This window comes from Heterocephalus glaber, unplaced genomic scaffold (genome assembly GCF_053883595.1).
Source record: "Heterocephalus glaber isolate CG9 unplaced genomic scaffold, H.glaber_assembly_v1.0 deba00001688, whole genome shotgun sequence".
In the NCBI taxonomy this organism is placed as follows: Eukaryota; Metazoa; Chordata; class Mammalia; order Rodentia; family Bathyergidae; genus Heterocephalus; species Heterocephalus glaber.
The window spans coordinates 7,229,422-7,242,059 of record NW_028258413.1 but is presented as its reverse complement, the minus strand read 5'-3'; the positions used below and the strand labels follow the sequence as shown (position 1 = coordinate 7,242,059).

The following is a 12,638-nucleotide window of genomic DNA, read 5'->3' as shown; positions in this document are numbered from 1 at the left end:
TAAAATCAACTGTATTAGATTTAACTTAAATGTAACATAAAATTATGTAACTGGCATTTACATGTCCACAAATCATTAAATCAAGTTGGTGATTTCTTATTGTATTAAACATGCTTGGTATAAAAATGTTTAGGTGAAAGGGTTTATCATGTGAACACTAACTGTTATGATTTGTGTCTAGATGTCCCCCAAGCCTCATGTGCTCGTAGTTGGGGTTTTTCAGAGGGGGCTGGATCTAGACTGTGTGTGATGCTGGGATTGAGGGTGTGTGATTAGTAAGGTAGTCCACTGAATGGTTTGACACGGTTCTGGGAGTGTATAATGGAAAGGGCTCCCTGTGTGAGAGTCCTACTGCCCTAAGGTGGGTATACTGGATAGAATATAAGGGGCAGAAAGAAGGCTGCTGTGGTCTCTTGTAGCTTAGTGCCTTCTGCCTGCCATGACCTGTTTCTCTTCTGCAATGCCACCCTGCCATGGAGCCAGCCAACTGTGAACTGAAACCTCTACAAACTGTGAGCTAAATAAACCTTTCCTCCTTTAACTTTGGATGTTGGGTATTTTGTCTCAGCAACAAGAAAAGTAACTAAGACACTAACCAAAAGAAAAGATTGGCTATATAAGTATTACAAACATTAGACCATAAGGCAAGTGTTTCTAAACATAAAAATGATCGTTTGATCATGATAAAAAAGATCAATTCAACAGAAAGGCATAATAATCCTAGATTTATATTATTACTGCCTCAAATGTGAAAGCAAATTTAGAACAAAAATGAGAAGTATTTTTAATAATTACAGTTGGGCTTTAGCATACATTCTCAGTAGCCAATAGAACAAGAAGAAAAAATAACAACAACAAAACTTGGTAATGCTAAAGAACATTTGGACAACATGATTAGCCAACTGGCCATAATTAAGAGGAGGACTCAGCACTCTGAATAATATTCTCTCCATTCATTTTGAAATTATATGTTGGCTGTAAGATTTTCTTCTTAACCTGTTAGAGAGTTTTCTCCTAAAAATGTACAAATCAAGCAGTGGGACCAAATCCAGATAGCAAAGGAGTGGAAGATGCTGTACAATGTGTCTTTAGACTTCCCTCCTGGAGCCTAGCAGCAAGAGATGCAGACAGGGAACCTAACTGTGACTCTCAGAGGCGGGTCTAAGGGCAAAGTGAGAGACACTGCCGGGCCTCTATGCAGAAAGGAACAGGGGAAGAAAAGTAATGAGAAGTCGAATGGACATTCAGCTCATCATACAGAGTGAAACCATAGAAAAGATACAGTGGTACCTCTGTTCACGACCTCAACTCTCTCCACAATTCTGTTTGCAAACTGAACTGGACAGAACCAAATCAAATTTCCCCATAAGGTCAACGTTGAACCTTACCATTGAATTTGATTCAGTTCTCATCCAACTTGGTTTGTGATTAGAATTGTGGAAAGAATCAGTTTTGTGAACCAACGTACCAATCATATCTTGTCCTGCTTTAGAGAAAGTTAATTTCCCCCTCATTATTAAATGCATGATTTTGAAATACAGAAGTATATGCATAAGAATACAGAAGTATATACAGTAAACAGACATTTATGCATAAGAAAATAAAAATTGGTAAGCATAATAGTTCATTTTTTCGCTTTCTCTTCCTTTATGCATATTATTTGCTTATTATTATGAACAGGATATCATGTTTTTAATGGGTTTATAATTATCTGGATTTTGTAAATTAATACTGCACGTTATTTTCCAACAGTCTCAAAGGGTTATTTCTAATTACAGATTAAAGTGCATTCTAAAACAATTACAGGGAAGTCTACTTCAAAACTACTTAAAATGTTAAAAACTGCAAACAATAGATGTTTTCCTTAACTTTCTATGGCTAGATAACAAAAGGTGCTGCGCTTATGGCGATAAGCAACTGCCTATATTCAAACTGGTTTCTCAAAAGATTGTTCTAATTTCTCCGTCAGCAGAAAACTGGAAAGCCTATTTCTCCAACTTTCTATAGCACTGTATCAACATTAAATATGGTAGTTTATTTTTAGGCAAATGTTCATGTCTCTAATTAAAGAAAGACAGATATTTTCATCTACGGAACAGTTTTATTCTCTTAATTTTACTGTCTTGTGCATTTTTACATCAAAGTTTTCTTATTGACTTGTACAAACTCATTCTAGGGTAAAGTGATTAGTTATTTATATTTTAAATACTTAAGAGTTTTCTTGGTATTTTATTCTGCTTTGATGTTCTTGATATATGATTTAGAGCTAACCCTACGAAGAGAAAATTCCAAGTAGGAGTCAAAGAACTCTGGTTATTAAGAAATTGGTAATAGAGCCAACAGACGGTTAGGGACAAGGTCATTCTTTATGAGTTACCATAAATATGTTATATTTAAACATGTTACTTTTTTTCCTACCTAGAGTTTCAATTTTAGATGCCGCATCATTTATTTTATCCTTTTTCTTTTGTTTAGATTTTTAGTTGTTTTTTATTTGAATGTTGGTTTGCAAAAGTATGCTTGAACATGAATTTTATTAAAATCCATTACTATTTTTAGAACTAATCCTTAAGAGTGGAATAATATATGTGTTGGCAAATTGTCCTTTTCTTAGATTTTTTCCAATTTGTACCCACCTGTTCAGTTAAATTATATGAAGATTTTAAAATATAAAGATAGTAATTTCATAAAAGTGTGTGTAAAAATACCCTTTTCAGTGCATACTCTCTGCCAATTTTAATAGGTAAAAGGTGGCATCTCCTTGCCTTAATTTTCAATTATTTGTTTATTCTTATAGTTAATTTGCTTGGAAATCTAGATTGCATGCTTGCTATGTTCAATCTAATACCATAGATATATAAATACAAAGAGGTTCAAAAACAGAATTCTTTTGGCTTTCATTGAGCTTACAGATCTGTCAGATAAAATTATTAGTCAAATATTCTTAGTAATTAACGTGAAACAATCTATGAAAAATGTTATGACTGATGTGTGCTCAGAGAATTTGTATAAGGACATCCAATAAAATTGAAAGGTTCATGTAAAACTTTCCTGTGAAAGTGACACTTGAACCATTACTAAAAGGGGAGCACTTTTTAACTAATGAGGAATTGAGAGGAGAGAATCTGAGGCGGAAAGAAAACTGTGTGTTCAGAGACGTTCTGTCGTGAACTTGAAAGAGGATATGAGAGGTTGGAACAGAATTTAGGCCGAGTGAGTTACAGTATGGCACGAAGTTGTACTGCGTAAAAAATATTTTTTTCATATGAACAATAGTAGGATTATAAGCAGGAAATGTGTTTTTTAAATGTACGTTTTGAAAATGTCATTCTGTGTTACATATGCAGATTGGGATGGCTTAAGACTGGCTATCCCATAGTTTCTCTTATATGAGAAATACTGAGTAAAATTAAAGAGCAAAATAAAAGATAGATAATAGGAAGGAGATTACAGATCTTTCCCAAATGGGAAAGGAGATCAAGGGATGGAGGGAGGAGAGGGCTAAGGGAGTTTTAAAACAGGAATTAGGATGTGATATGTACATGTATGAACTTCACACAAAGAATGCAAACATTACGTACTGCAAACATGCATCAAAGAAAAAGAATGGGGATCAATGGATGGATAGAGGGGAGAATGAGGGAGGGAAGGGAAAAGGGATGAGACAGAATTAAGATGTGTTATGTACATGTAATGCCAACTTTCTAGATGGAATGTACACATTATATGCTACACACATGTACTAATAAACTAAACTAAAAATGCTAATGTCTAAAGTGATGATGCCAAAGCAAAATCACTCATACACACACACACACATACACACACACACACACACACAAAGATTGGACATCAGGAGACTAACTAGGAGACTACTGAGGTAGGGTGGGGGGAAGACAGGAGGCTGGCTTAGGACAGGGAAGGGAGTGGAGAGACAGAAGAAAGGGAATAGATTGGGAGCTCTTTCTGAGGGGGTGCTTGTGCTATTTATTGATTTGGGTATCATTAGAAAAGGAAAAGGCATGGAAGAAAGGCAATGGATGGAATTTAAGAAGGTTCCAGACATGTAAGGAGAAATGTCAAGTAGGAGATTGAATATATACAAGCAGAGCTCAAAGAAAATTTACAAATGAGATTTTAAATTTGTGAGCCAAGTGCTTTTTGAGTTTTACACCAAATATATGTATTCAAACTTAAAGTAAAAATTTTATAGAATAAGACAAATTTCTACATTCTGACACCAAAATATATCCAAGATCTAGAATTTATTAAATAAATGTTTAATAAACCAGCATATTCATTTAAAGAAGGTATGTGACATTATTTTAGTAATTAGTTTATCTGTATATATGCATTTATATAATGTGCATAAGTACAAATACATGTATACAGTTAACAGAGAGGGTTGAGAGAGAAAACATATGTCCACACGCCATGAAGAGCTGCAGTGCAGATGTGAATGAAACTCTTAGGTTGGAGAGTTGGATATTTTTGGATTTTATCTTTCACTGTGAATGTGTGGCTCTTACCATGAACTAGAGGAAAATACATTTAAAAATAAGACTGGGAATAAGAATGGATCAATACCAGAGGCTGGGGACTGAAAGGATTCACAGAGCTTTTACTGTGTATTATGACCTAGAGTTACCGACTTCTCAAGCTCTGTCCAAAGTTCAGGTCAGGAAAATACTTGTGGAGAAAATATACTTTATCCTTGTGGCAGTTTCATCTTTGCATCAAAGCAGGCCAGCTGGAAGCTGTGCTCACCCTGAGAACGTCGTCCACCGAGCTGAGCTCTGCTCTGGGACCTCACCTTTGGGCTGCTCACGCAAAGCTAAACACAGCTCTGCAGGACCTGCCTGACGTGTAGGCAGCAGGGTCGAGGAGCTGTCCCCTTGATGACTCACGCAAGACTTCCCCGAAACTCAATGACAAAACTTTTTCAGCACTTAAGGCAGGTGTCTTAGTTACTTTTCTCTCTTTTCTGAGACAAAATACCTCACACCCAAAGATGGAAAGGGGGAACGGTTTATTTAGCTCAGTTTGTAGAGGTTTCAGTCATAATTGGCTGGCTGCAAGGCAGAGTTGCACATGGCAGAGGGGCATCACAGAGGAGAAACAGTTCATGATGCCCACGGGGTAGCAAAAGTAACAAGGGACCTTAATAGCGTCTTTCTGGCCCTTTTATCTTATCCAGACTACCAGGATTAGGGTGGTGCCAAACCAATCTGTGGACTGGTTTAGTAATCACACTTAGCCCCAGCATCACACTCACTAGATTCAGCCATTCTGACCACATGAGGCTTTGAGGGGCCATCTAGACCCTAACCGTAACAGCAGGTATGTATGGTGCCCTTATGGACAATGTAAACCATGTTGCTAATTTTATTTCCTTTGTTATGGTTATCAAGAGGCTCAGCAACTTGAAATTCAACATTCACAAGTGATTAGGACACTTGACTTGAATGTTTATTTTACACCTTTATCCTAGACATATTTTATATTATACATAAATATGTATATATCTGATTCAACTTTTATATATATATATATATATATATATGTTCCAATCTTAATTTTTCACTCACCTATATTTTATCCCACCATGTCAGATCTTACGTGTCACCTATAACCTGGAAGAAAATCACTGAGATTTTTAAAAAAAGTTAGAATCTCGTCACTCAAAAGGGTTAAATGAAGCCATGGACCTGGATGAGATTGCTTGGGAACAGAAAATAAAGAAAGAAGAAAAGCCCAGAATTTGACTTTGAGGAATCTATGTATTTAATCATTACATGCAAGTGGAATTCAGCAACAGACATGAAAGGGAAGCCAAGAAGGAAGGGGGAAGTGAGAAAAGTCGGAAGCCAAGAGGAGAGGCTGGTGGGCAGACGCTCCTGAGAGGAAGCTGCAGAAGGGCAAGACAGCCAGGCTCTGAGGCACCCACTGGCTTTGATACCAGAGCTTTGCAGGCAGAGTGTGAGAAGTCAGACTGAAGTGGCTCATGGAGCACAAAGCAGATGAGGAAATGGAAATACTGAGATTAAGCAATTGATAATTTTGTGCATGTTAGATATTTTTATTTCTTCTTTTGCAAACCTTTGGTTTATGTCACTTTTATATGAGGGCTTTATCTTTTATTAGTGCATCAATATATGTTATACATTATGATTTCTTTCTTAACACTATGCCTGTTAAATACACTACAGATTATTTTTGGATGTGTTTTTTCCTATCCTTAGTGTAACCTCGATGTGAACTGGAGTTCTGCTGGCTACATAAGAGCTACCTCGTGAGTCTGGGTCACTTGGCTTCATCCATTGAGCTAATATATATTCCATGCTTTCATGATTAATTGTACAAGAACTCACATTATGATTTTAATAAAATGTCATAGTTCACTACAGCAGTAACCTTGGTGAATACAAACAGGGTACTTTTAAATCCCTGAATGAAAACTGCAAAGGACCCAAAGGTTTATTATAGGTTTCCTGAAATCACTATTTCCCCAAATATTGTTGTAATTACTATTTTCTAATAAGACCGAGATGGAAAGTAACTGATCTCAGGCGAACCTTCTCAAGGCTGTCACGTGGACCAAATAAGGAGTCAAGGATGAGCTTGACCCTGGTCAGGGGCGACACCTGCCTAGGCAGCAACTTCCCCACAGATCAGTGAGCTGATGCAGGGCGTTCAGAACAGAGATAAGGAACTTCTAAAACATTTGCCAGAGCATCAGTGCCTACAGCATGCAGACAATCTCTTACAGGATCGAGACCTCATTACTACTCTCCATGCCTGTATTTTTGCTATGTGTACACAATCTATTTCCAAAGTGCCCCCAGAAGGTCTATGAATAATTTGCATGAATCAGTTTTATGAAATAGAAGATTTTTAAAGAAATCATGAAAAAAGAGTTATATATATGATACATTTTTAATTACTTGGCTAAAACTACTTCTTAGTTCAGTTAAGTATGTTTTTCAATAATTATTCCTGTTAGATGTGACCATTAGTTTAAGACTCTCCATTTCTAAGGCACAAGTATGCATTAAGGGAATAACTCCTGTCCAAGTATGACATTTTGAAGAGTCGTGGGAGGCTTGCAAGTAGTTTGCTGCAGCTCAAGCAAAGCCCATGTGCCCAAGTGAGAGCTGAAGACTTTTCTTTTTTCTTTCTCCCATACCCAGGGGATGTTTTAATTTTGAGAACCAGGGTGAACTGAATATAATTTGCATTTAGGCTGGGATGATACAATTCAATGTATGTAAATGTGGATGGAGAACACTTAGACTAAATAACCAAAGAGTGCACACTGCAGTCTACATGAGGTATTCTTTTATTAATGAGAAGTGATCAGGGATATTTAATATTTATGGTTATTTCAATAAAGTATCAGTTGTCTAGAAAAATATTTCTAGGAGCACATGCAGTTAACAGCGTTCTTAGCCAACTGAGGCATTACCTGAGGCGTCATGGCTCACATGCCATTTCAGAAGGGTTAACCTGGAAAACTAACCTATGAAATGACTACAAACCCACAGACTCGGTCCCCAGTCCATGTGCAAGACGATACCAGTGTAGAAAGATTCCTTGGACTGGTATACTACAGAGGGTTTAGTAAATGTCATGTTTGATTCTCAAAATGATCTTGAAAAGGTTTAGCTCCTCTTCAGTATTTTCCTTTATCAATTTCCTGCTGAAAAGTATTCTTCTAAATAATAATTTAAAAGGAGATTTTTCAATGTGCTTCAGATTTTACAGAAAATTTTATGCTCTATAAATTCTGTGTAGTTTTAATTTTTTCTACTGAAAAAACAGAAAAGAATAAATAGTAAAGTATGTACTGATTCCAAACCAGTAAATATAATGAAATAGCATTGCATTATCAGTTAAACTAGTACCAAAAGCATTTCAGAAATGTTGACAGGAAGAAATTAGTAAACTTATCTTTTTTCCTCTCAGAACTGAAATATCTATTTTACACACACTAAAATTTCCATCAGATTTTCTTTGCCTCACTAGCACTTCAAGGACATTGTGAGCATTTTATCATATCCCAACGCCTTTCCCCCGGTCACAACATGAAAAAAGCCACACACGAACTTTCGGGAAATTCAAAAGGGAAAAAGAAAAGGCAAAGCAAGGTCAAGAGAAAAGGAAGGTGTCATTCACTTTCATCTTGGAGGAGCGAGAGTCCAGGCAACTTCCTGAAGTGAGGCTGATCTCCTTTCACCTTCACTGGAGCCCAGTGCAAGGGCTGACTGCCTGGAATATCAGCCGCAAGGGGGAAGGGCAGGCAGCAGTTCCAGGGCTTTAACAACTGTGACTTGGAGTTGATTTATCTCAGAGAAATCTGGCTGCTGCTCCTTCCATTTAATCCTCTGGGTCGGGCTGTGAAAATCGCTCCCACAGAATCACTATTAACACTTCTGTGCTCACTGTTGTCCAATGGTAACCATAGAGAATTAACTTACAGGAAAAACAAACCTTGTTTTCTTCTTATTTTTCTCATAATGGCAGCGGATGTAATAATAATTAATACTTAGCCTGACTTTATTTTCCCACATTGTTTTGCTAATGGAAGAAAGCCCCTTTCACAGAAAGAAGCTGAGGCGGTGCGGGGTGTGGGGGACCTGGCGGCACCCTCCTGCCCTGTCCCTCCCAGTCTGGAATCTGCTCCGGGCTCACTTTGCGGGAAAGTTGACCTAAAAGGGAACCAGCTACCAGCAACAGGCAGGGACTCACACTGCCTCCCCACAGGCGCACGGGGTCTCACTACTGCCCAGGGTAGGGAAGCCAGTGCGCATGCATTTTAAAGATGAACATGGGAGCCAACGAGCGAGGGTTTCTCCACTGCTTTTAATTGCTTAAGCATCTCAGAATTCCTACTGCAGCTGGGGAGCGCTCTGAAAAAAATGTTTTAAAGAGATATAAAGTGACGACTCTGTTTTAAATCACTTATTCATTCCTTGGGCTTAGTATTGCCATCTTCACTTCCAGACCCCGGGCTCACCCAGGTGACCCGAGACAGGGACCTGAGGCACGCAGAAGTCTGCCGCAGGGGGCTGCGCCGAGACTGCAAGGCCAGGCCAGCCCCGCTCAGGAACCGGGTTGGGGAGTAGGGGAAGGCGGCAGGGTGAGGACTAGCAGTCCAGAGTTGGTGGAGGTGACTCTTTCTCTATTTCTCTGACAGAACAGTGGCCGACAGAGAAAGCGGAAGGCCGAAAAGTGCACTTGACAGAACGTGGATTTTGCACCGTTATCCCAAGCCTTTTGAGCACGCGCGCCGGCACTAAATGTTTCTAGCCAAGTTCGTCCCACTTGCAAGGCGAGGTTCTCACAGCGCTCGCGCTCGCCCCACGCAGTCCCTCGACGGCCCAGCGGGGTTCAAGGATTTAGGGCCTGGGGGCCGGGGAGACCAGAGGAGCGAAAGCCGGTTCGGCCGCGCCTTCCCCAAGGCCTTCCCTTTGCAGACCCGTCCCCGGCTCCGTCCCCTTCCTCCCGGCACCGGCGCCCCTCCGCCCGCTCCGCTCCCTCACCTGTCCACCGCGATGGCCGTCATGGAGTAGATGCTGGCGAACACGGCGGTGATGGGGAAGAAGTTCTGGAAGCGGCAGTAGTTGGCGCCGAAGTACCACTCTCCGTGCAGCGCGTAGATGAAGTTGAAGAGCGCGTTGAGCGCGGCCATGGCGGCGTCGGCGAAGGCGAGGTTCACGAGGAAGGAGTTGGTGACGGTCCGCATGCGCTTGTGCGCCAGCACGATCCAGATCACCACGAGGTTCCCGAGCACGGCCACGGCCACCACGGCGCCGTAGGCCAGCGACCAAAGCGCCACGCGCCAGGGCGGCTGCAGGAACGGGTGCGCGGGGCCGGCGCGCGGCGGGGGCGCCCAGCTCGGGGCCGGGGAGGCGGACAGGTTCCTCGGCGCGGCCAGGGCCGGCCACCCGGGGTCGGGCGCCGCGCTCAGGTTCCCCGCGGGCTCGGCCATGGGGGCGCAGCCCGCGTCCCAGGAGCCCTCGGTGGGGACAGAGCCCGGCTCCGCCCGGCGGGACGCGACTGCCCGGGAAGCCCCGGTCGTGCGCGGGAGTCCAGGTCCCGCCGAGCCGCGAGCGCAGACCCGGAGCCCGGCACGCTTTATAGCCCGGCTGTCCCCGCCCGGTGACGCGGGGTGCCGAGCCCCGGCCGCGCCGCCCCGCCCGCGCCTCCCCCCGCACGCTCGGCTCTGCTCCCCGGCTCGGGGTCCCCGCGGGGCGGCCCACGTGCAGCTCGGGTCCGCCCCCCCCCCCCCCAGATTTCCCCCCAGGCGCCACCTCAGGGCAGCGGGCTGGCTCCTGGGTAAGTTTTCCTGCTTCTTGGGTCTCCAGAAGCAGCTCGCACTTGGCCGTGCGGTTCCCTCTTGGAGTCAAGGGTTTGAACGCGAGGCCAGGGAGGACAAACTTAGCTTCCGGGAAGAGAGAAGCAGGACTTCTCAGGGGAGCCTGGCGCTTTGTGGAGGTCTAGCTGGAGGAAAGAGCCTGCGCTAGATCCGCCCCGCGGAGTTATCAGGGTGCTGCAGGAGGAAGCTCTGCTTTATAGGTCTCTCCCAGGGGTGTAGAGATGGGGTTAAGCCTAAGGCGAGCAATCTCTCAGCCATGCTCGAACTGTCTGAAACTGTATTTGAAAATGAAAAAAAAAATTAAAATAAGATTTACAGCGTAATTATGGGTATTAGGAGTTTGAATACATTACCTGCAAACACACAAGGCATGAGGAGGACCTCAGTAAATATCAGCGCCTTTCCGGCTGCCAACGTGCATTGTATCTGAACACTACCAGGTGAGCAGCGAGGCAGGGCGGAGGACAGAGTAAACTGGGCACAACTGTTATTCGCGCACGAAGTAGTGCATGAGGAACACGATCATTATTCAGTGTTATCATTTCCTGCTTCTTCCCCGACAAGCCTGTGAAAATATGACAAATTATAGGTGAAGTCAGTAAAGACGCCACATTTCTGGGTTACTAATTCTAAGTCAAATCATTTTATATTGAAAGGCAGTTTAATTTTTCTAACCCAGAGTCTAGAAATTGCTTGAGTGACAAATGCATGCCTCTTCCTTTCCTAATGACACCAGGAGGACTCAAGAAAGAAAACCTCTTTGGTATGACACACCACTCGAGATTGTGAAATGAATTATGCTGTGGCTTGGTAATAAACAGGTTTTGATAAAAATGTTAAAGATGTAAAATTGCTTAGTTGTATAGAAATACATTAATTTTATCCTATTGCTTTGTTTATAATACAGGGAATCATAAGTGCAATTCTGTCTTCATGAGGCTTGTATAATAGTAGAGGTGATATAAAAAAAAGCCTAAATGATGGATTTCGAAGCAGATACAGTGAAGGAGGTTTAAAGAATTTTTTTTTTAAATTTTTTATTTTGGTGCTGAAGAAGGCAAGGACGGGACTTCGATGGTGGCTTTCCTTCTTATATCCGCCTTCCTTTTTCTCTCCGGGGCTTGGTAGGGTCCTTGCCTGTCATTTCTCAGGTGTATATTGAAAATACTTCTTTGCAAGGCTGTGACAGGTACTGAGAATGTGGCCACCAAGCAGCCAGTGGTGCACGCAGGCCTCACAACACCTTCAGTTTAGTGGGACTTTGACCGCTAAGGCAGGTGCAGAGTTAGAAGTAGGAAGGAACAGAAAAACGAGGATGTTTCATTGCATGGGAGGAAGCTGCCCCCTCTGAATGATGGATTCTGTCATTTTCTCTTAATTTCTTTGTGAGGAGGGGATGAAGTTTCGTAAAAGGCAGAATCACCAGAAATGTGTACCCTAGAAAATGAGTTCCAAGGCAATGGCTAAGGATGGAATTTCCTGATTAAGAGAATTTGGTGAACAATCTGCCCATGGCAGCTTCTGATTCTGAGTCCTGCTTTTACCTGAGCCTACTCAGCTGTTTTATAGACATTTTCCTTTTACCATAAGAACTCCAAAAATCATAGTCCTGGACTACTGAAAGGAGGTACAGAGCAAACGGCAGATTACAGTAGAGGAAATGGCAGGAACTGACAGTCTTGTACTGTGGCCTTTACAACCTGGTGGGGGGGCACACATGAGTATGCGCTTGTGCGCGTGTGTGAAGCTGCTAGGACAGCCCTGGAGAGTAGGGGTTGGAAGGCTCCATATAACACCAGGCTAAATGGGTTATATTGCATAAGTCTAATGTGAATCAAGATCATATATGTGAATGCTTACTTTTTATTTCTAATGATCAAAAAGTGAATCTATTATAATGAAGTATAATATTTAAATTATATTTCTACTGAATTTTATGTGGGTCTATTTTTGCTCTGAATGTATAATAGCAGTGTGCTGCAGTTATTTGTGGCAATTTATAATAAGAGGATAAATATCTCATGTGTATTCATTGTTCTTTCCTCTCTTAACAACTTGACACTTAGTGTCATGTATTTCATACTTGAATTTTTATTTTAACAGGCCTCCCCAAAATATGCATAATAGAATAGTATTCCAGGTAATGTTGCTGGCTAGTAGAATTATTTCTGCAAAGAGCTTGCCTAAATCCCAGAGTTATGTCTCTGACAATCACCTTCTACTTGGCAGTTTTCTCATACTTTTTAGTTTTCTGTGTTCA

General features: G+C 41.8%; 1 protein-coding gene across 2 annotated transcripts in view; it reads right to left on the bottom strand.

Moving 5' to 3' along the window:
* Tacr3 (tachykinin receptor 3) overlaps nucleotides 1–10,012 on the bottom strand; it is a 70,568-nt gene extending 60,556 nt beyond the window's left edge. For both annotated transcript variants that reach the window (XM_004866255.3, XM_087198691.1), the window contains exon 1: nucleotides 9,543–10,012. In XM_004866255.3, coding sequence (XP_004866312.2) covers nucleotides 9,543–9,991 — 449 coding nt within the window. In that variant the 5' untranslated portion in view covers nucleotides 9,992–10,012. The remainder of the gene's footprint in view (nucleotides 1–9,542) is intronic.
* Nucleotides 10,013–12,638: the final 2,626 nt, after the last annotated feature.